This window comes from Pleurodeles waltl, chromosome 8, assembly GCF_031143425.1.
Source record: "Pleurodeles waltl isolate 20211129_DDA chromosome 8, aPleWal1.hap1.20221129, whole genome shotgun sequence".
Classification (NCBI taxonomy): domain Eukaryota; kingdom Metazoa; phylum Chordata; class Amphibia; order Caudata; family Salamandridae; genus Pleurodeles; species Pleurodeles waltl.
Window position 1 is genome coordinate 1302440868 of NC_090447.1, and position 27976 is coordinate 1302468843.

Genomic DNA, 27976 nt, shown 5'->3' on the forward strand with positions numbered 1-27976 from the left:
GCAAAGAAGAGGACTTGGAGCTCCGGGAGCGGTACCACGACCTTCTTCTCGATCCGGACCGAGACCTCTTAGGAGTTGTGCTAGCTGGTGTTGACTGCGGGTCTGCGAGCACCTTTAGGGACTGCTTCCTTAAAGCTTTCGGTGCCAAGGCCCAGCAGTCCGAGCACGACTACGAATCGTGGTCACACTCGAGACACCACAAGTACACCAATTGTGGGTCCGTTACTGACAAAGCGCAGTGACAGGTGCCACACAGCTTGAAACCTGCCTTCCTGGAGGACATCCTCAACACACTATCAAAAATAGTAAAAAAAAAAAGTCAGAAAAAGCTGTCAAATATAGACAAAGTGGTAGCTCTTCTCCGGGTCAGAGCTAACTGGCATGAAAAGAAAAGCACTGACGTCTGAGTGATGGCTATATAGGTGACTGTGATGTCACTTATGGCGTCAACACTGCCGACACACAGAATCCAACAAAGCCCCCTGACAGCCCGCAGGACTACTGCTCATGCAAAAGTTCCCAGATCCAGCCTGATGCCTGGAAAATTCAAAGGTAAGGAATCTGCAGCTGTAAGTTTCTATCAGATGTACCATTTTCAGGGTCCTTTTTCGGCACCAGAAAGTAGCAGGAATAACAAACACAACCTGCTTCAGGCACAGGGACCTTCTCTATAGCTCCCTTGGCCAAGAGGGCTGTGACTTCCTGGCAGAGAAGCACCAAATGATCCTCTGGGAGGTGGCTGAGTGATGGAGGCATGGCTGGTGGAGCAGATTCGAAAGGGAGGGAGTACCCCTTTCGAACGATCTGCAAAACACACCCGTCCGTAGTGATATATTCCCAGTGGGGCAGGTGATGGCGAATCCTGCCGCCAACTGAATGGGAGTGAGGGAACGGACTAGTAGGGTTTGTAGGCTGCAGCGGGGGCAGAGGTGGACGGGGCAGAATTCTGGTTCCCTGTCCCACGCCCACGTGGGATTCCGCATCCCCGGCCATGCAGCGGCTGGACAGCATGGGTGGCACGGTGGCTGGGTGGAGGACGTGAGAGGGAGCCCCTTCCGTAGCCACAAAAGGGGCAAAAAGTGGACTGCGGCGGGTGAAGGGCAGAGGAAAGACCAAGGGACCTAGCCGTATCCCAGGAATCCTTGAATCTCTGCAAGGCCGAGTCTGCTTTGTCTCCAAAGAGACGAGAGCCATCAAAGGGCATGTCCATGAGGGACTTTTGGACATACCCAGAAAAACCAGAAGTACGCAACCAGGCGTGGCGTCTCAAGGCCACTGTGGTAGCAACCGATCTGCCCAGAGAGTCGGTCGTGTCCAGCCCACAACAGAGTGTGAGCTTCGCCATATCTGTCCCATAGTTGACAGCTTGGGAGACAATAGCATGGGCCTACTCCAGTATCTGCGGCAGGACTTGCGCAACTGTATACCGCAAAGAGTGGGTTTAGCGGCCCAAAAGGCATGCAGTGTTCACAGACCGCAGCGCAAGACTGGAGGAAGAAAACAACTTCTTACCAAATTGTTCCAGCCTTTTTGATTCTTTATCTGGGGGTGAGGCAGGGAATGCGCCTGAAGAAGAGGAAGCCTGGATGACAAGACTCTTAGGCGTGGAGTGTTGGGACAGGAAATTAGGGTCGTTTGGAGCAGGCCAATGGCGACGAGCGATAGTCCTATTCACAGGAGACCCTGTGTTGGGTTTGGACCAAGTACCCAAAAGGACATCGGTGAGGGCTTCATTGAACGGCAAAAGGGGTTCAGATGTGGAAGCCCCTGGCTGAAGCACCTCCGTCAGGAGATTAGACCTGACCTCTACAGTAGGAACCTAAAGGCCAAGGACTTCAGCTGCCCTACTGACCACCATACCATAAGTTGCTCCCTCCGCCGCAGCCACAGTAGGAGGAGACAGCATGCCAGCGTCTAGAGAAGTATCCAGACCACTGGTGTCGCCCATTTCCTGTGCACAGTCTAAAGATGGGTCACCCTGGTATTCATAAGGGTCCAAGGACCCCTCCAATCCTTCCCCGAATTCGTACCCATAGGAAAAAGGGCCCGAATCCGACCTGGGGTGAATAGGCCCCATCGAAGACAAAGGCGGCGGCGGCGCCCGATGCCGCTCAGACTCCGATTCGTCAGGGATAAGGATCGGGTCGACGTCGATAGTGGGCACTACTGATGTCGGAAGCGTCAACAATAGACCCGGCGCCAGGGAAGGTCTCAATGGTGCGACCGGCGTCGGTGCATATCCGCAAGCAGATACGGATGGGACCTCAGTGGCCGAAGCCGCCGGCGCGGAACCTGAAGACCCCTAAACCGAACGCTTTGGGCCCAAAGCCGCCATATTGGGGTCGGTCTGCCCAAAGATGAAGCGCATGGCCTAACAGAATTCTTTAAGTGGGGCGGGGGTCGCTCTGGCTCCTGGAAACTCGGGGAAGCACGGAGCGGACCCAGACACAGGCTCTGAGGACGGAGGCCTTGAGCGTTGAAGCTCCTCCCACATTGTGTCAACCGAGCGACGGGGCGAAGTCAGCGATGGGACCGCTTCAACTTCTTTTTCTTAACTGCACCCGAAGATTTTGAAGACTACGAGTGGTGATGGCTCTGCAAACGGTCTCGAGACCTTCCTCTCGAACAAGACCAGGACTTACGCGAAGTCAAGTACCGGGCTGCCACAAGTTTGAGGGACCGCTCCCTCAAGGACTTCAGGGTGCATGGCCCGGCACTCGGAGCACGACTTCGGGTCGTGTTCGCGCTCGAGACACCACAAACCTGATGCGGATCCTGCGGTGACAGTCCTCGCACGGCTTGAAACCGGTCTTGGGGACATCCTCGACGCACCAAATATCTCACTACAAAAGTCAACAAAACGGTCAAATTTGGTCAAAAAGAGACCAGGGTAGCCCTCTCTAGATCAGTGTGTAGCGCGGAAAGAAACGAACTGACGTCACTGCGCGAAGGCGGCATCTATGTACTACTCCTTACGTCATCACGGCAGCTATGATGCCAACGACACCCGCGGAGTCGACCGATGCCACCTACCGAAAAATAGCCTTTTGCAGTGTCCATTGCAAGTCCTTGGGGGGCCAACGTAAAAAATAAACACTTCAGACAGCTTAGTTTGTAGCAGGTTTAGCTGACAGTTGCCACACCAAGCTACAAACCTGTCCAAGCGCCCGACGCATACTGATTTTGTAGATGAGTGCCTGGCTGCCAAAATAACAGCTTCTAAAGGAAGATCAGAGGCGACTACCTACCGTTGCTCAATCTTCATGCAATGGGGGTGCAGATTTTTGCAGTCTGGGTCCAGGACCCTGCCCTTTTGCTGCGACAGTAGATGCCCCTGAAGTGGCAGTTTGCCGAGAGGACAGATGCTCATGCCCAAACGCTTTGAACACAACATCTTCCTGGCCCAGTCCAGATGACTTGGGCCTTCTTCAATACTCGAGCCAAGCGGGGTAGAGGCAGAAAAGCATACATAAGTCTTCAGCTCCACTCTAGCCTGAATGCAGCTCTGAGAGAGAGTTCTTGGGAACCCTAGCACGCAAAAATGCTGACATTGTGCATTCTCTGCAATAGTGAAAAGGTCAATCCAGGGTGTGGAAGCAGGAAGAGGCGAGTGCGTTCATGGTCATAACACTGTTGAGGATGATGCCAAGGTCTGTACGCGTGGCAGTGGGTCCGTGTTTGGCTGGCCACCAGCTATGGTCTCAAATGGAGGTGTTTTTCCTGAAGATGAGGACTTCCATCTTGTCAGAGTTTAGTTTCAGGCAGTTGGTCTTCATCCATTCACCTACAGTGGTCATGGCGCTGAGGAAGTTGGTTCTGGTGATGGAGGAATCTTCAGTAAGTAAGAGGATCAGTTGAGTATTGTCCGCGGAGGAGATGATGTTGAGTCCGTGGGAATCTAACAATGTTGGCCAGGAGATCATGTGGGTATCGGACGAAGTGGGGTTGGGGGATGAACCTTGGGGTACGCAGCAAATGATGCTATTGGGTGCGGAGGTGAAAGAGGGTAGTGTGGCGCTCTGGGTACGTCCTGTCAGGAAAGAGGCTATCAATTTGAGGGGTTGTTTTGTATTCCAATGCTGTGGAGCCTGTTGATGAGGGTGTGGTGGGAGAGGTTGTTGAATGCAACTGAGGAGGATCAGGGTGGCGTTTTCCCCATGGTAGAGGAGTGTTCTGATGTCAGTGGCGGTGATGAGTGCAGTCTCCGTGCTCTAGTTGGAACGAAAACTGATTGGGAGATGTCCAGTAGGTTATTTTCTTCCAGGTAGCTGGTAAGCTGCTGATTGAGGGCCTTCTCAAGTACTTGGGTCGGGTAGGGGAGTAGAGAGATGGGTCGGTAATTCTTGAGTTTGTTGGGGTTGGCAGAAGGTTTTTTCAGGAGGGGTTTGATATCCGCATGTTTTCATTTGTCCTGAAAAATTGCTGAGGTGAAGAAGGGATTGAGGATGCTGGTGAGTTCCTTGCTGATGAGTTTAGTTCTGAGGTTGAACAGGTGGTGGGAGCATGGGTCGGTGGGTGCCCTGGAGTGAATGGATGACATGATGGCTTAGGTGGATTGTGTGGTGAGCAGTGCCCACGTGGGGATCGTGGTCCTCTTGAGAGTTAATTTTTGGTGTGAGCTTATGTATACACTTTCACCACATGTGCTTACCTTCACTTTTTTGTATGCTACTCTCTCTACTTTTATAATTAATTCCTTTCTTTTTTCCCTAGGTAGTTAATCTGTTTTGAATTGTAGGTATTCGTTTCAGACATGTCCAAGATCTCCTAGTTTTAAAACTTTTTATCTGAATCTGGTTTGGACTACTTCTTTGATCTTATTCATTCAGTGATATTGTCTTCTACCTGTGCTTAGCAGAATATTCCCTGGTCCTGGTGATGACCAATTTATTCACATAGGGTTGAAACGCTGTCAACAGCCATATGGCATTTAAGACATATGTAATATTTACCAGCTGAGAACCTGCTGTACAATTTACAGGACCCATCTGTCCAAAATAAGCTCTTGCCACCCTGACAGAAAGTGCCAGAACCTCCTTCAGAGAGGGTGTCTGTGAGAACTCACTAAAGACGTTTTGCAGCTCTGGCGGCTGAAGGAGCAGGGTTTGGGCTTCTCGCTGTCCTTGTTGCCTGCGGATGCAGTGTCACAGCTACGAAAAAGCTGTATGGTATGCTGGGCTGGCTGAATGGGTATTTGTTGGCGGCACTGAAAGCCATTACCATTGTCACCAAGGGGACAAAAAAACTCCTGGCAAGGAGCATCTGTGTCCCTGCTCTCTTTAAAGTGCTCAAGAGATGAGTCTGCTCTTTTCACCAAACAGGGGAGAGCCATCGAAGGGCATGCCCATTATGGAAGACTGGACATGCCTGGAGACGCCCATAACTCATCCTGGCATGATTTTGAAGTGTCACACTGGTGCCTTTAGCCCGACCAAGGCAATCTGCGGCATCCAGCTCACCCAAATTGTGAATTTTACTACATCACAACCTTCCTGAATGACTTGAGTAAGAATGGGGTACAAGTCCTCTGATATAACCGGTAGCACCTGAGTGACAGAGTCCCAAAGGTCGTGACTGTATCAACCCAATAGGCAACTGGTGTTGACAGACCTCAATTGCAGACTAGTAGAAGAGAATAAGCATTTCCCAAATGTTTCGAGACACTTTGATTCTCCAACCGGTGGGGTGGTGAGGAAATCGTTCAGGTTGACTCTGCTCGTGAACGTTTGCATCACTAATCTTACTGGGGCAGCGTTCTGGGTTAAGAAAGCCGGATCATCTGTGGTAAGGAGATGGTGATTCACTATCTTCCTATTTACCAGAATGCTAGAACATGACATTTTCCATGTCCATACAAGGACTTTTGTAACCGCCTCATTAAAAGGAGATAGGGGTTCTGTGGTAGCCTGTCTGGATTACTTTGGTGAGTACATTAGTTTTAGCCTCCATAATAAACAATTGAAGGTCAAGGACCTCCAACGCCCTTCACACCACCACTGTGAAGGAGTTGCTTTTTTCAGTAGCAGGTCTAGACAGGAGTAAGAGTCCCGTGTCTGGAGAATTATCCAGCTCACTGGAATTTTCTAACTCATCATACAAGTTTTCCTCAGTGCATGGTTGAGCAAACGCATCATCGCAATCATCGTCAGAATCAGTACAAAAAAGATTGTGAATAATCTGGGCCCTTTCTTGAGGCAAGCTCAGTGTCCGATGGGTTACCGTAAGGCTGTAGCCCACAGATCAGGGCACAGCCTCAATCGACGTTCAACGGAGTCAGCGAACATTATGGACTATGCTTTATTGTTCAGCATCAACAGGGTTGGCATCAGCGCTGATGCTCTGCGGTCCAGCGTGGGTTGTAAATCCAGGACCAACTTCAGCACCAAAGGCAGTGTGGGACCCAAAAAGGTCACAGAGGTTCCCAATGGTGCCAAGGGCGATCCCGCTGGTGGAGTCCCAGTCGGAAATCCTAGTGGTTCCTTGGAGCAAGGCATGCCAGAGGGAGCCACCAGCATGACAAAGAAACTGCATGGTGTCACAGAATTCCTGAACTTGCTGTGGTGTCACTGAAGGCACCAGAATCTTGCGTTGTCCCAGGACAAGAGTAGAAATCGACACTAAAGGAAATAAAGTTTAGGAGCAAGACTGAGAGGCACTTTGATACCCTTGCGCCTTCTAAGGAATTTGAGATTGCCAGGAAGGGGTTGAGTCCGACTGTGACTTCTTTTCAAACTTTCCACATGACTGTGATTGCAAAGACGATTGGCTGCAGGAACTACTTTGGGAATGAGATTGGGACATTCCCATCGACTTCAACCAGCCTTCTGATGGTTGGTGACATACAGCTTCGCCTCTTGGTCTTGTATGGCCTTCGGAAAGTCGCTAAAGGCCTTGGAGTCATGGTCCAAACCCAAGCACCAATGGCAAATCTGGTGGGGATCTGTCACAGATATTTGCTTGCAACACTCCCTACAGGGTTTGAACCCTGTGGTTTTGGGAATGGCATTGTCCCTTGTACACTGAGAATCTCAAATAAGTTTTGAAGAAAGTTGTAGAATTTTGCCTCATGAGAGACAAGTGGAAGCTTGGTGGCACAGAAAGAATGAAACTGATGTCCGAGCGCTTGAGTAACGCTTATATGCATCTCAGTATGTCAATCCAGACTGTAACAATGTTACCATGGAGCAGCACAATAACACCTACCGGTGCACAGGGGTACTGCTTCAAAGTTTCCGGATCCAGTGTAATGCCTGAGAGAGTATTCAAAATGGGAGGAATCTGTGGTTTGAAATATCTATCAGAAAATCCATGCAGGAGTGCCTGATGAAGGTGTGAACAGATGCCCACAAATCAGCCTGACAAATGCCTACACACACTAGCCAAAACCATATTAGTAGCACAGGCTTGTGGAATGAGGTCAAAGGCCCTGAGGAGGCTTCTTCATGGCCAAACACTAGCATATGTTTACCCAAAACATGGTCCATCTGGACAATGTCCAGATTTGGGCTGCCCTTCTGTTCTTCACACTGGCAAATTCAACAAAGATTTGATCCACACATGCTCCTTCCTTGAAAGAAAGGGCCCTTCTAGGGTCGCACTGGTGATGTCTACTCCCCCAAGAGGATGTGGCAGAAAAAAAAGCACAAAGGGCTGCCCCACACTGAAGGGCAAAACCACTGTTGCCAGAAATTATGCCCAATTCCTAAGTACCACCGTACAAGGGAAGAAAGTGGTATATGATTGCTATACGAACAGAGCATGCAGTTCCTGACAGCACAAAGAAGTGGTTGCAATGAAGAAAGCAGTCTTAAGGGTCAGCAACCTCAAATAACAACTGTGCATAAGCACAAGAGGCAATGTGGCCTAATAAAAGGAAGCAGTATATGAAAGCCCTTTCAAGAAACACAACACAAGAGGTGACTTCAATAAGGAAGGCTGATCAGATAAATGTAGCAATGCGAAAACCGCCTAAAAGTAACCTTTAAAGGTGCTCAAAGGAAAGCCTTGCCAGGCCAAGAACAGAGCAATAAAAAAAACTTCAGAAAGCTGCGCCTGAAACAGATTGACTCAATGGTCCACTTACCAGGCCACAAACTTTGCCCAGCAGTTAGAACACATCAATGGCGAGCTGCCAAGATGACATGTATCACCTGTACAGTTAGCTCTGAAACCCTCAACTGATTTTGCTCAATCTCATGGATGTGTAGGTTGTGGAGATGCAGAAGAACTCTGCTCTGTTCCTGGGACAGAAGGTTCTCCTGAGGAAGTAGACAGAGAGAACGGCAAGGCTCAGTGGCACAGACCAGCTCTGAGCCCTGTCGAGGCTATTAGGATGAGCTGAGCCCAGTCACGCGTTACCCTCTTCAGAACTCGGGGAAGCAGCAGCAGAGATGAAAATGTATAAAGGAGACTGGAATCGCACAGAAGGCAGAATGTGTCTCCCAGAGAGCCAAAACTTGACGTGGAGTGATCTTGACAGTAGCCAAAAGAGCTGACTAAGGCATGCCCCACTGAATGAAAATGCCTTGTACTACATCTGCGTGCAGAACCCACTTGTGGTCAACTACGCAGTGCTTGCTTGTCTGACCTGTCATTCCAGCAGCCTTCCATGTTGATAGTTAGGGAAATGCCCTACAGGTCTAACCAGCGTCACAGTCTCAGTGCCTCATGGAACAGCACATGACACAAGCCCGCCCTGCTTGTTGCAGTAACATATGGAGGTTATGTTGTTGATCACAGTCTGAGATACTAATGATGGTAGGTAGAATGGCCTATAGGGCCAGTCAAAAGGTTCGCTGCTGCAGATGGCTGACGTGGTGCCTTTGCTTCATTGCAGACGAAAGGCCTCTGATCTTCACCTCCTCCATGTGGCTTCATCAGCCCACAAATGATGCATTCACCACTGTAAAATTTAGATAGGGTAGGGAAGACACCTTGCTTCAGTTCAGGTTGGCATATTTTATCAACCAATCAAGGTTCTGGACTACCTTGTCCAACACACAAATGTTAACCAAGAGAAACCACTTGTGTTAAGCCCATTGAACGGATAAGGTTCAACTGCGTAGCCCACATATGCCAATAGGCATGACTCACCAGCAGGACAGGAGACTAAGAAGGATCATTTCCATCTGGGCCAGAACACAGGATCAACCCCGAACAATGGTATTGTATCCTGAATGTTCCTGACTCACAGCAATAGCAGGAAGATTTTGAAAGCAAAGTGTGCAAAACTGCCACTATAAAAGGAATCCTGTGTACTGACCAAATGTGTGATTTTGGCTGGCTGACAGAGTGTCAGAGGAAAGACAGTAGCAAGATGGTCGTCTGCATGTGGTCCACGAGCCCACCTTCATCAGGCAGTCATGTAGGTAGTAGAATACATGTACTCCTGACCTGCAAAGATGGGCTGCTACCACAACGAAGCCGAGGAAAAGCATATGGGATCACAGAACAAGAACATTAGAGTATGTGTCCAGCAAGCCGAAGTATACCATCCAATCTCCAAGATCCAAGATGGAGAGAACCTGGGCCAGAGCATCTTATATTTGTCCTTCAGAAGATTCAAAACCGGCACCAAAAACTAAGAGAAGCAGCACCCCTAGCCCCTCTCCTCTGGTATTCTCCTAATTGACCCACTAACCTGAAATGGCTGAACCTGTCTAGCAAGTATTGAGACATGTTCTGCCAAGGTCTGAGCAAAAATAGGCGGAAATGGATTGGGCAGTTGACAGAAACAGAAGAGCTTAACAATGACAAACAACCTGCACATCAGCTGGGCACATAAAAACGTATCCTTCCCCCTACTGACTGTAGATTACTCCAGAACAGGGACTCAGAGCAGTTTGTCAATGGCAGCAGCCGGTTAGAAGATGAAGAGGAAGACTGACCTTACTGGTGGCCCCACTCTCAGCCCCCTGCAGGTTCTCTGAAGCCACAAAAGGGCTGGACAGGCTGCTGAATACTATGAGATGGCTGCCTCTGCCAGTACACAGACCCTGGGAGTAACCTCTAATCCTGCAGTATTGTTGGTGGAACTGATGAGTCAGGAATAGCAAGCCCAGGGGTCTTGCTGTAGCACAGCTGTCACTGAACAGCTCCAAAGATTAATCTGCCTTGTCTCCAAACAGCCTGGAACTCTCAAAATGTATATCTAAAAGGGATGTCTACACGAGTAGAGAAAATTCTATGGCATGCATCCAGACAGGACCTTGAATCTTTACACTAGTGCCTGTAACATGGCCCAGCACGAGGTGGCTGGTCCAGTTTTGCAAAACGTTTTTGGCTGTGTCCTGGCCATTCTGAAACATATGGGCAAAGGTATTTTAGAACTCCTCAGGGGGAGACAAGATCTTGCTCGCCATATCTCAGAGGTCATGAGGGTATCTCCTCAACCTAGCAAGCGCTATGCAGACACCACGATGCCAACCTTGAAGAATAGAACACCCTCTTGCCAAGTGTCAATGCGCTTCAATCCTCTATCAGCTGGGGGAGCAGGGAAGTCATTCAAGTTCACCTTACAAGCAGAAGCCTGAATTACAAGGTTCTCTGGTGTGGGCTGCTGTGTTAAAAAGGCTAATTCACCCGGAGCATGTCTATGGCATCTAGTGATGGCTGACTTACTGTTAGCATCGAACATGGTTTCAACCAGTAAGTCAGGAACTTGAGATCCATGGATAAATTCTTACTCACTGTCCCCCGTATCCAACTGTCAAGATGCAGAGGCAGGTCTTTTTCTTATTTGGTCCCTTCCTATTGGAATAACTTACCCTACCATCATTCGTACTTGCACTGACTATGTCAAATTCAGGAAACTAATCAAGACAGTTTTGTTTTGTTTAAATCAGAGTCATACTCTGGCTCTTCACAGCGCCGAGATACCCCTCAAGGGGTGATTTGCATGCTATATGAAAACAAATTAACATAACCATGACACCATCAAGGAGTCTGTCAGATTTTTGTTGAAAGCCAACAAAGACTCTGAGGATGAAGGGTTAAATTGGAAAATGTCTGTAAGCAAATTATCTTTGTTTTACGAACTTGGCAACTCTAAGTCCGACAACTCTGCAGCTTTATGGCCCACCACCATAAAGGAGGCACTTACCTCAGTGGGGGCCCCCATTGGAAAACCCAGTTCAGTCTCTGGTGAGGAACCAAGACAACTAGTATTCTGGAAGTGTAAATACAGATCAGTATAGTGAGGAGGTAGCAAATTGTCAACCTCCTCCTCATAATCCCTGTCGTGTGAACATTCTGAAGGTCTAGTATCACATCTAAATTTGAGCCAAACATGGTCTCAAGGTGTAAAAAAATGGTAGGGTAGAGGCAAAGGAAAGGCCAGAGAATCCCTCCCCCCCCCATCATGGACTGTGCTTTAGTGTTCTGATGGATCCTTCTATCTTCAGACCTTTAAGTTACATACACCCCAGGCACCAGACTGGACTTGGAAAAAAAATTCAGCAGCGCTCCAGTGTGTCAGAGGTGGCATTATGCTGTGCCAGATTGGGTGCAAGGACGTGAAGACCTAAACTGCACTCCATTAAAGTCACCAGGCACAAAACCAATACCTCAATAGATCCAACGAGCCTCAATATTCCTAGGCTGCAAATCTTTAGTATGCTTCTGGCTCCTTCTAGCCCGCCTTCATGCCCCACAGAACAGCCAGCGCCTCTAGTAAGATTACTGTAGGTTCTCCTCAGATGCCATCTCTCCCCTGTGTCCCATTCCCGGGGCCGTATCAACAGGAGTACAAGCTTCCACATTGGCCCCACGGTCCACACAGATTTCTAATGCACAGAGGATCATTTATACTCTCGAAGGGTGACATCAGAGAAAGGCAAGGGCTGTTTTTTTTTTTACTACTTCCTCATTCTGAAAAAGGTTAGGGGCTTCATGCCTATCCTAGCTCTTTTGCCTCTAAGGGCCATGTGTACTAAAGCATTTTCCCATAGACACAGAATGGGTAAAATCCTTTGGTACATCTGGCCCTAAATGTCTTCCTACCGAAGGACAAATATGAAATGCTTACATGTAGATGTCATGTAGATATCACAAACTGGGATTGGTCAGCCACCACTACATATCTTGAGCCATCTCTGTCGGGACCTGGATGAAGTCGGAGAGGCAGTCTTGATGCTGGATCCACTGGGATTTCAGGTTCCATTGCAGGGTCTGCATGTGCCCTTTGGCATTGCTGACAAGGAAGATGCACAAGGTCAAGATATGAAGAAGCCTCAGAGCCATCCTCACAGAGATTGAGGACTGAACCCTTAACATCGGGATTGTAGCCCAAATATCCCAGACCCACTGCAGTGCAAGAAAAGTCTTGAACCTCACTGTATCCACTACAGCCCCAATGGAAGAGTTTGTGAGGGAACTGGGTGGAATTTTATTGGGAAACTTAACAATGTTACAAGTTCTGCTGTCATCTGAAAGTGGTCTACAACTGACTGTGACAAGTCCGCCTTCAGCAGCAAGTCACTGAGGTAAAGTAATACAGGGACGCATGACCTCCGAAAGTGGGCAGCAAATACCAACATCTCTTTCATGAACATCCAGGGGGCTGAGGTGAGGCTGAAGGGGAGAATGGTGAACTGAAAATGCTCCAGGCCCACCTTGAACTGTAGCTAACGCTTGTGGAACTGCAGGATGCATATATGCAAATATGCATCCTGCAAGTCCAAGGACACCATCCAGTCTCCCTTGTCCAGACAGGATCTGGACCAATGTGAGAATTTTTCCTTCCAAAGGAAGGCACTTAGGGGTCAGATATTCAACATATGCCTGAGGCCTCTGTCCTTTTTTGGGACAAGGAAATAACAGAATAAAAAATACCAGCTTTCTCATGGTCTGGTACCCTTTCTATAGCACCCTTGAGAAGCAACAGGCATACCTCCTGTAGTAGGATGGAAAGATGCCCTTCTGAAATTAATTTTGGGTGGGGAGAGATATTGGTGCAGGAGCAGAAAAAGTAGGTTGTAACATGTTTCAACAACTTGCAAGACCCATCTGTCAGACTTCACTGATCCCCAGCCTAGGATTAAGTAATGCATCCTATCCTCCTTTTCTCCTCCTTACCCACCAGTTGGGCAGGCACCACTGAGGGCAAACTAAACTGGTTTGTTGACTGATGAAGCAGAGGAAAAGGTGTTTAAAGAATGATGCCCTAGCTGGCCAGTGCGCTGCCTGCTGGATCCTTGCCCGCAGCCCCAAAAAGAAAGGCAATGTCTACCTGCACATCAGCACTCTGGAATAGTCCCTACATTTCTCAAACTGGTATTGGAATTGTTTGGCAGGGGCCAACAGGCCAAAAGTGCACACTTTAGTTCTGTTATCTTTAAAATGTTCCAAAACGAGTCTGCCTTCTCTCCAAAAAGGTGAGACCCATCAAAGGGCATGTCCATTGACGGACCTCCCTGGAACTTTTCGGGGAGGGACTGAGGTGGATGAGCTATTGTTTTGGGAAAAGTTTAATGAAGACTCATCAAATGGGACGAAAGTTATTAACAAACCAAAAAAAAGCCTCATCCATGGAAAACAGGCCTAACTATAACTACCTATTGGTGACCGATAATAAGGTAATTTTATATATTATATATATATATATAAAACCTAACAGCGGTCACCAGCAGGTAGTTATAGTTAGGACCTAGTTTCCATAGGAAAATATTTTTTTGTGTTGCTAATAACGTTGGCGCTATTTGATGAATCTTCACAAAATTTCAAAACTAGTGTGCCAGTCACTTCAGCTGCTGACTGAAAAGTTTTGGGATGATTCGTCAAGCAAGGGACAAGAAAAAGGGGTGGTCTCAAAACATGCTTTCCCCATGCAATTTTCAAAAGGGATTGGTCCCACCAAAACATGTTTTCCCAATGCAATATCCCATGACTACAGCCCGAACCGCTGGATGGAATTACACAAAATTTGGCAGACAGCTGGATCTTGGTCCAAAAAATCTCTTTTTGTAATTTGGTGTAAATCTGCTCAGTAGTTTGGGAGTTAATAAAGAATAAACATTTATGTATATCTACAGACGTGGATCCACAGCAGTGGATCAGTGGATCCTTGCGCCACCAACAATGCTGTGATTGGTTGGCCGCAACCTGACAGGAAAGTTGCAGTCACTATTTTGTGTATCAGGACTCAGCCCCAGGTTGGGAGAAAAAGCTAAAAGTGACAGAAGGGGTCAGGGTAGATATACCCTGACCCCATAGGACGACAGAGCAATCTGTGAGGGACCCCTCATGGGCAAGAAATTGCCCAAAACCTTTTTCTGGGGGGGCACATGGATCAGCGGATTCTCCTCAGCGCTCAGCATGACCCCCACTGTGAATCCGCAATGGATCAGCAGATTCAGACCGCAAATCAAAAAACATACACTCACTCACAGATCCACTAACTCTCTTACTCACACACTCACAAAACTACTACCACACCCAGCTGCAGATGCACAAAGCCACTCATACACCCACTCACACACCCACACAACCACTTACACACCCACAGAGCCTCTCACAGACCCACAGTGTGGGGTTGGCTGCATGTGGGAGGTTGGCTGCAGAGCCTGGCTGCAGGTCATGCCCTGCAGCCAGTCCCTGCCGAGAACGGCCAAAGGGTGTGCACAGCATGGGGTTGGCAGCAGGGCCTGGCAACAAGCCATGCCCCGAGGCCAACCCCTTCTGGGCACAGCTGAAGGCTGTGCCCACCGTGAGCTTGGCTGCATGTGGAGGACCTGCAGTTAGCCCCCCGCAATGTGCGGCATTGGTTGAATTAACGTATGGTGATTAAATGTTACTTTACGTTAGAAAAACCTGAGAAATTCACTGAAAAGAAACAGATTACAGGGACGCTGTAGTTAGGAAATAGAATTAGAAAACCTTAAAAAATCACTAAAAAACAATGGTTATAAGGACGTTATAGTAAGGTTGAGGTTTTTCACATACAAAACCATAGAAATTCAGCAGTTATAGTTATTTCAAGAACTATAAATTGTGCCCTAAAGTAACTGTAATTCGCGCCCTAGCCATGCACTGCTAATTACCCCACATATTACATCAGTCATGACATCTTCTAGGAGATCATTGATAAAATAACTGTAGCATTTGCAATAAAATTGTTGATAAGAAAACGGTGCATGGCGGGGGCACGAGTTATAGTTAAGACATGAGCTATAGTTTCTTGAGTTAACTATAACTGCTGAATTTCTATGGTTTGTGTGTGTAAAATCTGAACCTAACTATAACGTCCCTGCAACCTTTGGTTTTTTAATTAATATAAATATATTAGTGTTTAATTAAGTTATGCTATGTTTATCAAGCCACAGATCAGATCAAAAATATTTTCTAATTTATTATAAGTATGACTGGGCAGAGCCTGCAAAGTTGGAATTTCCCAACTTCAGATGCTTGATAATAATCTCGACAACTAAGGAAACTTCATATTCAGTATATTTTCCTTAAGTGGAAGGATAATAATAATTTGGCAAAAACTATGTTTTTGTGAAAATAAGCAAGTCAAACCTACCTCAGGGATGAATTCTCTTGTAAAAAAAACTATTTCAGATAAAATCGCCTGCAAAAATCCTTTTTTCCTTAGAAAATGTTACTTGTAGGGAAAGCTGGCACACAATAACTTGATGAGGTTGCAAAGTCTCAACATCACAGCACGTCACTGTAAGAATTTTAAATGTACACATCTCTAATAAGGCATCTGTGTACCTGTGTCAAAATTGGGATCAAGATTCGATTATAACTAAAACTTGTTAACTGCACCTTGTGTTTTCTAAAGAACATTTCTAAAAGCGAATCATGTATATATAGTAAATGTCTAAGCAAATTGGCGACCTTTAAATTCTATGACAGCAGTTTAGCCCGTCTATTGGAATCTCTAAAGAAAATCCAGACTTAGTACTCTAGGAGCTAGGATAATTGGCCTCCATAAGGGATATCGCTCTCGCCACCTGGCTGATCACAAATTCCTCAGTGATACAGCTCCCGGGTTTATCAAGTATGGGAACACTGGGACAGATTTTACTGTTCGGAAAAAAGGCAGCTGGTAAAATCATGTGTACATCGGGCAGGGACTATGGGCTCAAGTGAGGCCTGACTTCCATCCAAGCCCTGGAACAGTACAGGGAGCTATTTAAGTTCACTGCATACAATCCAGGGAGGGGTGCGGCACAGTTTCTCACCTCAACACCCCCTACCTAGGAACATGGTATCCATGATTTTTACTGCACACACTTCATCTGTCATAACTTTGTTGATGCCATTTTTATGCTAAGAAGAACCAAATGGTGATGACATCCATTATACTATCGTTCTGTTTAATAGTGGACCGAAATTTGTCAACTTTATACCTAGGCATATGTAATATTCGTAATACTTTGAACATACAAATTCCCTAGAAGAAAAAAGTCCTTAACTGCGGTAACAAACTTTTTGGTGGATACTCTATCTGCCTGCTGATTCCTCACACGTAGAACAATTCCAGTTGTCAGACTGGATCTCAAGTCACTTGTAGATGGCACAAGTCTCTGTCGATGTCAGAAGTGAACTCAAGGAGCATCATTGAGACCATAAAGCTTCCACCCCAGTGCAACAACGCCAGTTTCTGTTTATTTTCTCCAAGCCTTCGAGGTGAGAAGAAAGATTGGCATAGATCTAGTAGTGCAGTACCAAAAAATAGAATTTAGGATCTTCCATTAAACAGGAAGGCTGGGGGTCAGTGTGGAATCTGCAGATAGAGTATGCGCTACAGAAAGATTGTTACCACGGGAAAATAACTTTTTCTTCTGATGGACACTTCCACCTGCAGATTCCTCACCTGTAGGACAGATCTCAATTTAATAGGAATACCCGACCCATGAGGGGGATTGATAGATATTTAGATGAGAAACTCTTGCAGAACTGACCTGGCAAAGTGTATGTCCTTGCGCACTGCAGAGTCAAGGCAGGAGTGCTTGGAGAAGGTGAGCAAGGACACCACGTTGCCATCTTACAGATTTCTGCAAAAGGAACCCCCATAGCAAAGGCAGAAGTGGTAGAATTGGCCATGATCCGTTCTGGAAGTTCTTTCTTGGCTAAAACGCTGCATGTCTTGATGCAGAGGGTAAGAATCCTCTTTTGCACTGTGTTATCTGTTTTGGCGCCACAATACCTAACACACAGCTGTCCATCCAGTTGAAAGTCCTTGGTGTGGTCCAAGTAATAATTAACCGCTCACCCAGGATCCAACTCATTCACCTGTTCCTCCTCTTTGGTATGTTGAGGGAGGACAAAAGGTGGAAAGGGTGATGGATTGATTGATGGAAAAGGGTCATCACCTTAGGAAAAAATGCAGCGCTGGTTTGCAACACCAACTTATCATGCTCGAAAGAGGAAAAAGGAGGGCAGCAGCTAAGGGAATACAGCTCACTAACCCTTTTAGCAGAAGTGATAGAAATCAAAAACGGTTTTGAAAGTTAACATTCTTAGAGTACAACCAAGAAGCGGCTCAAACGGAGTCCCTATCAAAAATGTGAGAAACCACAAAATGGTACGAAGGATACATGTTTGTAAAACCTTTGAGAAAATGCCTAACAAGAGGGGACTTAAAAAGGGACAAATTCTCTGGCAGACAGAGGAATGCAGACAAAGCAGCCAAATACCCCTTCACTGTGCCAACTGCGCAACTGAGCAAAGGACAAAACACATATTTTAGAACCTGTGACAGCTTGGCCTGCAAGGGGTGAAACAAGTTGCCCCATCTGCTGGAGTAAGCAGACTTAGGGCGACTTAGGGCCTGATTTAGATATTGGCATACGAGTTACTTGTCACAATGGTGCGGATATCCTGTTCGTGAAATCTAAACCCCGTACGATATTATGGGATTTAGATTTCGGCAGAAGGGATATCCATCACCGTTGTGACAGAGTAACTCATCCGCCAATATCTAAATCGGGCCCTTAGTGAAGAGGCGACATGCTGACAAGATTATCTCTACCACCTCTGGTGGCAGCTGAAAAGAACTCAGTTTCCCCCACTCAGTTTCCACTGTAGGTGGAGATCTTGGAGATTGGGGTGCAGAACCAATACCTACAACTAGGACCGAATGCCCAGTCTGAATGGGAGTGGAGGCCGGGGACATGTGGAGAAGCACAGAACAGTCACATACCACAGCCTTATTGGCCAATCCATGGCGATAAGAATGACTTGGGCCTGGCCTTGACAAATCCTCCTGAGAACTCGGGGAATCAATGTTATGGGGGGAAACTAACAAGTTACTCACATTCTTTAACAAATTATCTGGTAGAGACATATTCTAGTTGCACATCCCTTACCTCAGAATTTCCCCCCAGGTCCTTCTTTGGTATTCTTTTTCTCTTCCCTGCTTCCACTCTTCCTTATCTCTTTCCCCCTCCCTTTTCTCACATGATGCCTTCTCTCTCTTCCTGTCAATGTCTTCCAGTCCTTTTAGCCTACTCTGTTGCACCTCACCCATTATTGCTTACCTCCCATCTAGTTTGTCATACTAACGATAACCATCTACCCATATTCGTGCCCTTCATAAGGCCCTTCCCACACAATGCCTCGAGGACAGGAGCCCCATCATTGACTGGGCCCTATCCCTAACCTCTCCTCAAACTTTTCTGCTGTACTACCGCAGGTCCCAATACGCGGCGGATATAGTTTTTTTTACAGTTACATCAATAGGCTCCCTCTTCCCGTAGACCTTTTTTGCAATCATCTGTCAGGGATATGGCTGGGTCTACAGGTACCTACTTCCAAATGGTCCTTGCCGTTATACCTGTTACCAAGATTGTAACTATGGCCTCATTCAGCACTGTATGATATTACTATGACTGTCTGATTGTGGGGATGCTCTTTCCTGTTCATATGTTGTTGGGAATGCATATCTTGGTATATGGCATGTAGTGTGTTCCCCTGATTTTTCAATAAAGAATTGCACCAACAAAAAAAAAATCATCCCCAGATGTCAGATTGGATCCGGAGATATTTCTTCGAGCAGTATCCTTGCGTGCCATTAGGTGATGTTGGTCGACTCCGTGTGTGTCGTGATTGCCGTGATGATGTCGTGGTTGTATATAGGTGCCACCCCAGGGTGCTGAGGTCAATTTATTTTCAAGACTTTCCACACCAGTAGCGCTGAGCCATGAAGAACACTGACATTGGTGCGCTAAAACTAGGGCCCTGAAAAAGGAGTCCGCCAAGGGAGTCCCGGTCCCTAGAAATCAGTTCGCAAGTGGGGAGGATTGGTGGGTTGGGAAATAATCTGCAACTAGAATATGTCTCTGCCAGATAACTTGTTACACTGAAGGGAAGTAACGTGTTCATCTGATAGAGACTTCTAGTTGAAGATTCCTTACCTTACCTTAGGATAGATAGTCAAGCAATACCATACTCGGATGTTGGCTGCCACCAAGATCAGACTAAATAGTCCTGCAGGAACCATACAGCTAAAGTAGTTGTCTATAGGGACTTGACTGTCCAGGCAGTCGTGCTTTGTGAACGTTTGCAGATGTCCAGGACCGAAACTCCGTGTGACAACGCCATGGTTGCAGCAGTTGCTCTGGTGGAATGAGCACGCAAACCCTCAAGGGGTTGCCTTTTTGCCAAAGCGTAGCACATCTTGATGCAGAGGACAACCCATTGAGAGATGATCCGCTTCTGCACTGCCGATCCTTTCTTCGCACCCACATGATCATCCACCAGGAAGTCTTTGGTACTATGGAGGAAAAGCACCAAGGGTCTTCTTATATACAGATGGTGGGGTGTCTCCTCCTCATGAGAAGGATGTGGGGGTGCGTAAAAAGGAGGCAAAGTGATGGACTGGCATACACGAAAGGGTGGGACCACTTTACAGAGAAAAGAGGCCATGAGATTGCACCCAATGAAGAAGAAGCCTGGATGACCAGGCTCTTAGGCGTAGGATGTTGGGTGATGGATTTAGGGTCGTTCAGCACAGGCCCATGGTGGCGGGCAATCTTCCTGTTCACAGGAACTCCTGTGCTGGGTTTGGACCAGGCACCCAGAAGGACATCAGTGAGGGCTTCATTAAAAGGTAGGAGGGGTTCCGGGGTGGAAGCCACGAAGCTGCCAGAACGGAACCCAAGGGAACCCCCTCTGATCCCACTGGACCCGAAGGTGTCACGGGGGGGTCGTTCTGCCCAAATTGGAGGCAGGGCAGGGGTCACTCCTGCTCCTGGAAACTCGGGGAGGCACTGAGTCAGCCTAGAAACAGGCTCCGAAGACAGAGGCCTACAGCGTCAACGCTATTCCTGCATCACATCATCCGAGCGACGTGGCGAAGTCGAAGAACGTTTGTTCTTCTTTGACTTCTTCACCTTATGACCCGAATGTCCAGAGGACTTTAAATGGAGCGGCGGGCCGCCATGAGCTTTAGGGACTGCTCCCTCAAAGCCTTTGGGTTCCTGGCCCGGCACTTGGACCATGACTTCGGGTCATGGTCACACACCAGCCAGCACAAACACACGAGGTGCAGATCTGTCACTGACATCATACGGTGACAGGAGCCATACGGCTTAAAACCGATCTTCCGTGACATCCTTAATGCACCAAAAAAGTGTAAAAAACTCAACAAAACAGTCGAAGTCAGTCACAAAACGACTGAGGGTAATTTTCTCTGGAACTGCGCCTAGGCTGGCAATGAAAGAAAAGAACTGAGTCAGCGCACCGAGGTGATGCCTATATATGACCGCAACGTCATCACAGCGTTCATGTCAACAACAACTCACGTGGAGTCGACCAGTGCTACCTGCCGGTGCGCAAGGGTACTGCTCAAAGAAAAATCTCTGGATCCAGTCAGACGCCTAGGGGTAATTCTAAGGTTAGGAATCTGCAACTAGAAGTCTCTATCAGATACATAATTAAAAGCATCCCACAACACTCCCCTCAACAGACACTGGAGGGTGCAGAACTGTTGGCATTGAGCATTTTCAGAGGAAGCGAATAAGTACACCTGAGGAGAGCTCCTCTGGGAGAAGATGTCCTAAACGTCTTCTGGTTTAAGACGCCGCTCGTGCTCTGCAACATAGTACTTGCTCAGGCCGTCTGCCCTGACATTCAGAGCCCGCTAGGTTATTGGCGGTGAGCAAGATAACTTGACGGTGTGCCCTAGACCAAAGTCTCAATGCTTTCGGGAAAAGGAAGTGAGACCCTTCTCCCCTGGTTTGTTCTCGTATCATATTGCTGCTGTGTTGTCCATCAAGATCTGGACGGACAGATGTTGGATAGAGGGGAGGAAGGTCCTTAGCATCAGCCAAATCACCTGTGGTTTCACCAGATTGATGTGAAGAACCCGCTCTTCTGGAGATCAGAGACCCTGATCTCGAGATCCTCCGGATAGGCTCTCCACCCTAGGATGGAGGCGCCTGTAGCTACTGTAGTCACAATCGGAGGGGGAGTGAAGACCCTCTTGCAGCTTAAGTTCACCGCATGCCCCACTAAGCCACTTCCACTCCATCGCTGGTGGCAATTATGATGGCGTCCGACAGGTCTCCTCCGTATTAGAGCTACTCCTTGCGGAGGCACCACTGCAGGGCCATGCATGCATGACTATGAGAATGCCAGAAGCAAGAAGACCTAGGAACCTGAGTACTCTTACGACTGCGACTCTCACACCTTGTTGAAAGGATGGAGATATTTTAAGGATGTTGATTATGCTCGGAGGTAAAGGAAATGTGTGGAGAAGGGTGGTGGCCAGTACCAACCCTATGAACTTGAGTTGTTGGGAGGGCCACAGGTGGGATTTGAGCTTGTTGATGGAAAAACCCAAGTCTAGCAGCAGAGATGCTGTAGACTGGAGAGGAGGGCACACCTTCTCTGGCGAACAGGCTCTAATAAGCCAATCGTCAAGGTAGGAAAAAATAGGGATGCCAGACCTTTTGAAGTGGGCCGTGACCACTGCCATCACCTTTGTGAAGGATCGAAGAGCAGATGTCAAGCCAAAGGGATGTACTGCAAACTGTAGTGCATAGAAACCACTACAAATTGCAAGTGTGACTGCAGGATAGGGATGAAGAAATACACATTATGCAGGTCTAGTGACACCATCCAGTCTCCAAACTCCAATGCCAGGAGAACTTATGCTAGGGTCAACATCTTAAACTTTTTCCTTTGTGATGAAGTTCAGGACCCTGTGGTCCAGGATAAGACGTGGACTGCAGCCTTGCTTGAGCACCAGGAAGTAACGTACATAACATCCCTGGCCCTTTTCCTGCTCTGGCACCAACTTCACTGCTCCTTTCAGGAAATGGCTGCCACTTGCTGTTGCAAGATGGCAAGTCGGTGTGAAGAAAGAGGAACAGGATGGAAGCGGAACCTAAAGAAAGGGAAGGGTATAGCCCGTGTCTATGAGTTGAAGGATCCAATGGAGTGAAGTAATGGCCTTCCAGGTTGGAAGAAAATGAGACACCCCTCCATCCATAGACACCGGGTCAACTTCGGAAAGCAAACTAGACCTGCTTTACTGGAGGTGCGGGAGATGAGGAAGAGGAGGAGGGTTGCAAGGCAGATTTGAAGCCATTTTGCCAGCTTCTAACTCTGTATTGCCTGACAAGATGATTAGGCTGCTGTGGGAATTGCAGCAAGGTTCACAGAATGTGCAGTGTCAAGCCCCAATACGATAATATGAAGCGAGTCACAATGACCATCGAGAATGAGCTATGCAGGTGGATCTTCATGTCATCAGGAACATGCAATAAGATCATCTGGGCCATAGTCCACAAGCCCACATTGTACCTGACTAAAGCGCAACAGAAGTTAGGGGAATTCAGGGCCATACTCTCAGTGGAAAGGTTCAAAGGTAGCTCTGGAGGAGAGTTCAATGGTGGTGCAGGACTACATGGAGGAAGTACTGGCATGGTTAAATCAACTAACTCTAGCTTCAATGACAAAGGTCGTGTGGGAGATGGAGAATGAGGAAGATACTTACTTTTACAGTGTTTATTTGATTTCCTAGGTTTGTTCTTTTTCTTGCCTGCTAAGGAGGAGGATGGAAACCTAGAGCGATAGCTGTTTGCCACATCAATAGTCCTCTCTGACCCTGGTCCTGGAGAGGTTAGCTTTCCAACACTTTATGGACTTAGGGTGGTTTGCTGAGGCAAGAAGAGAAGGCCTGGGAATCATGGTCTGACGCCAGACACCAAAGACAAACTGCATGGGGCTCCCGTAATAGGCATTTGTCCTTCACAATCCCTGAAGGGTTTAAACCAGAGTTTCTGGGAGGAGATAGGCCACTGCTAAATGAATTTTGTGTAAGGAATGCCCTCCAGGACTGTGTCAAAGGTATGGAGATAAGGGAACTGATGTTGTTGCTGCAGGATGGGTTCTTTATAGCCGTGGTGACACTGCCAGAATTCACTTCTGGCATCGACCAAAACCGGCACCCTCTATTGGCGACCTGATAGCTTTGAAGTTTAACAGATCCAGTCTGATGCCTGGAATTGTTCTATAGGTGAAAAATCCAGAGGTAGAAGAAGTATATATCGAAAGTTTCCTGAACTAAGGCTTACAGATCAAAGAAATAACATTGAGAATCACAGCTCTGTACATTAGTCAGGTCTGCATCTTCTAAAAGAATGGTTATATGTTGAGTTCAAGCATAATTAAGTACTCATAGGAAATTATGAGGCCATTGCACATCATGATACATTATTACTGAATAGTAAATAAACGTATTGAATGATGCATGCACGTGTTTATTCAAATTACTGAGGCTTACTTCATTCTGGAAGCAAATCATCTCCTAGCTCCTCATCTGCAAAATCATCATCATCAATCCGTTTTTTTGCAGCAGTCTTCGGTCTTTCCATTTGTGGGCCCAGAGGATCTACGTAGGAGGCATCTGAAATGGAAACACATTTAGCATGATACACAAAGCGTTCACTCAATTATGACTCATCAAAAATAATTAATCACATTAGCTTTGACTACAGATAAACAGGATCAGTTCAAATGAAAGGAACTAAGTGGTTCATATAATCTTTTTCTTTCCTACAGCTATGGGAGGTGCAAAGCGTTACTCAATCCTGTTCAGCAGTGGTTCTTAACCTTTTAACTTCTGTGGACCCCCCACATAATTATTACTGGAACCTGGGGACCCTAACTGAATCAGTATTGGAGTCTCGGAATCGCCACTGAGTAATTACTGTATGTCGGGATCCCCGGTTTAAGCATTTTCAATAATTTGAATTGCAGAACAATATATATAAAAAATCATATATAAGAATCCATCTAAAAAACATACAAAACATGAAAAGTTTGTTTAATTTACAAACAAATATAGAAAATCTAAATTGTAATGGGAAAGATGGAGCTTTTTTAAATCTAATTGAGGCCACTGAGTATCAATACTATATTCTGTTTATGTAGTTGTACTGCTCCCATCAGTCATTCTGTGGGTACTAACTTAATGTTTAGCTCCAAATTTCAAATTCCCTCACATTTACAGAATGATTTAAAATTTTCAATTGTATGTTTTGCTTCTTTGTTTCAATACACTTTAATAATATGTTAATATTATTTAATCTTCTAAGCAGTCACAGACTCCCTTAGTAAGCTTGGCAGACCACCCCGGGATCAGAGGTTAAGAACCACTGCTGAACTTGGCCTCTGACAATGAGGATTATGAATAATGAGCTCATACCTACTGCTGCTAGGACATACAAGAGCTCTTATTGAAAGCCACAATGAAAATTAAACAATGGGTAAGGATTTAAGAAAAATTCTCAATCCTTGTAGGTTAAGTTTCTTATTCTTTGAATCTATCTCCCCTAGCAAACTAAGACTCAGTATGAGACCTCTAAAATCTGGGTATGTGTCAGTCTTTATCATGCTATGTTGTAAGGGCCACTGGAGTCATGTGGCAGGAGATGACCAAATTATGTGGCAGAACTGAGTAAGTTATGGGGGAGAAAAACACAAATTATGTGGCACAATGTGGCACATTGTTTTGACAATATTACTTTATTATTTTATTTTTACCTATGTTAACATTGTCTTAGCAGAGGTTCACTTCATTAATACCACTTTAAAACTGACATACAGCAAGAAGCTACTGAAGGTTGACCAGTCAACCTTCATAAAGGCCTTCACCAGCGTTGCAACACCTGTCATTGCATTCTTAGTAACTTTTGAGCCGTTTGAGCTAGAAAATGATTTTTGGCTACAATCTGCAAACCATGCAGCAGGTGGCTGATTATGTGCCACATGCCGGAAATCCATAATTATGCAACAAAAAGCCATGACCTCAGAATCACATAATTCCAATAAACCAGGATTCCGTGTATAACCCCAGGCTGCCACCCTGACACGGTTATTAATATATTGTTTCCAGTATTAAATTGCACAATACATACATCTAGACATTTTGACAGTCACCCTTTACAGTTGTTTCATCAGTACAACCAAAGGATGTAGGATACAATAATGGGTGACTACTTTAAAAAAACACCAGAGTGACGTTTCGCAAATGAAACTTGTCAATAGACTCAACAGAAATTTGTAGTAGTACTTTCCAGGGCAAGGTACAAGTTCCATGATGACCCTGGCTGTTTATCAGGAAATAGGGTTTTTAACAATTTCCTGGATCTTGTCCACTTCGAATAAATATATGTATCAGTTAGTTCTTCTAATTTCTTTCTTCTTTCTGAGATTGGGGTGGTGATTGGAACCTCTGCCATTAGACTCCTGCTGCATGCCTTGTTGGAAGACTGTCCAGTTCAGATGCGTGTTATCTCAGTATTCACGAGCTTGATCTTGAACATGTTAACTATACTGGGGAAAATGCCTAAGGGCAAACAGCAGGTTCTAAGCTCTAAAATTCCTCCTTTGCTTCACATCCATCGGTCAAAGTAAATCCTGGATGCTCTTCCCAGTGTTTTATCTCAGCTCATGGAAAAAAGCTGGTCCCCAAATACAAAAGTTGGTGGATAATTCTTGTAATTCTCCTTTCCAAGATTTGTGCCTTCATAGGCATGCAGGAATTGTGTGTATTCCAAGTGGGTGTACTATGCACACACAGTAGGATTAGGAGGATATTTTCAATGTCCCCATGTATAGTATAAGGCAGACCAGGGCAAGGGAATTGTTAAAATTGTACATGTCCCTAAGGCCAGGAAATCACTTCAACCATTCCAATTCTCATTTACAGCATAACCTGACCTTGTTAGGAGAATGGTTAAATGCTCTTTTTTTAACTAAATAAAATCCTACATATTTAGCAATCAAAATAACTTTTTGGTTTTCGAGGTTACCTAGGAGGTCTCAGTTCTCAGAATTCTATACCGAGAAACACAGCTGACTTTAGAAAAAGGAAATGCAACGGGATGCTAGATTGCCAGTACAAACAGCAAACTGTGTCTTCATGACTAGAATAGAAGTGATGAAAAATGTCACTTTACATCCGGTTATTGGCAGTGCCTCGAAGCAGGTAGTGCTAAAGGATTATCACTTCTTCTTGTATGCATGTATGAATGTGATGTTTGTATCACACAAACCTAGTTGAAAGGCAGTTGAGGGCTGTGCAAAGATATAGTCAACATGTGATTGCAGAAGTTACTGATTTCTAAGAGCAAAATTTGGCTGTTACTTCATCATCATTAGGTGAAGAATCTTGCACTCATACTGATAAGGTTTTGGAAAGATGAAACCATGGGAGAATATAATGCAGACATTTGGTATTGCTCTTTGAACCAAATTAAGTATAAATAAATAAAACAAATCATAAGAAATAAAATTGCTTGTACAGGAGGTAAGGTGTTACATTTTCTAAGCAGTACTTATTAACAAATTATGTTTTAAATCTCACAGGTAAGTGTCGCAAGTTCCTCAATTTCTGGAGTCTGCCTTGTCATTTTCAACACTGCCAACGAGTCCAGTATCCTAACAGTTACAAGAATTTGATTCTGTCCTGTTTCCTCTTGTACCACATTGCTGCATCTTGTCTGTTAGGATTGGCACATTTGAGGTTACTCTATAAAAAAGCCTGAATAAATCATGGGGCTGCCTTGAGGCCCATTATGCTTATGTATAGTGTTGCCTCTATCCAAGACCAAAGCTAACAGTCCATTGTGCTTATATACAGTTTTGTATCAATCAGAGACCAAAGCTAACTGATTTACACATATCTACTCTTGCTTCTTAGCTAACACAGTGCAGGAATCAATAATCAGCTCCACAGAACTTGGTGAACAATACCCACAATACTAAGAAATTGTAAGTGCCATCTAATTTCTACCTATAAATAACAATATTATTACTTTTCTGAGCCTTTCTTCTTGCACCTTGCGGAGGACAGAGCCATAATATGCTTCTGTGTAATGGATATAACCTCCAACTGGTAAAACGAGTGTGGCCTGGCACAGAACAGGACACAGTGGATACTGCTCTGAATGATCATATAAAGTGCACCGTATGAAGGTGGTTAAAACCCAATAAAGTACCAGCCAGCTTTTAAACTAGATACGAGACAAATGTAACATTTGACTCCATATGCCCTAGCTTGCCAGTTGTGCTGGGCTAGCAAGTGCAAATGAGGCTACAGACAAATGCCTGATTTAACATCTTGAAAGAAATTAATATATATTTAATGTTTCCCTCGTGGTCTTGTCTATAACTTTTGAAACCTTTCTATTTACATTGATATGCTTGAAATCTTTTTTTTCCAAAATAAAAAGGTACGTACCTTAGGTAACGTTCTTTCTAATCGATGTGACATCTCTGGCAGATTCATTATTTGAACCTTTTTCCCAGAAGCAAGGCTGGATCAAAATTTATGCAGCAGTAACATGCTACCAGCTCCAAGTAGTATGTTCAACATTAACCGTGGAGCACTCTGTCAGGTGTGACAAGGCTGGTCAGTTTTGCTTGTTTTTCTCAAATCTTCACCGTGGTTTAAGACATAAGGAAAGCCAAATTAAGGAAAAGAAGAACAAGTTACTTACCTTGTACAACACTT

The 27976-nt window shown here is 45.8% G+C and overlaps 1 protein-coding gene across 3 annotated transcripts in view; it reads right to left on the reverse strand.

The window, feature by feature from the left end:
* IFT88 (intraflagellar transport 88) overlaps nt 1-27976 on the reverse strand; it is a 497265-nt gene that overhangs the window by 24638 nt on the left and 444651 nt on the right. For all 3 annotated transcript variants that reach the window (XM_069202281.1, XM_069202279.1, XM_069202280.1), the window contains one exon: nt 23741-23863. In XM_069202281.1, the coding sequence (XP_069058382.1) occupies nt 23742-23863 (122 nt within the window). In that variant the 3' untranslated portion in view covers nt 23741. The remainder of the gene's footprint in view (nt 1-23740; nt 23864-27976) is intronic.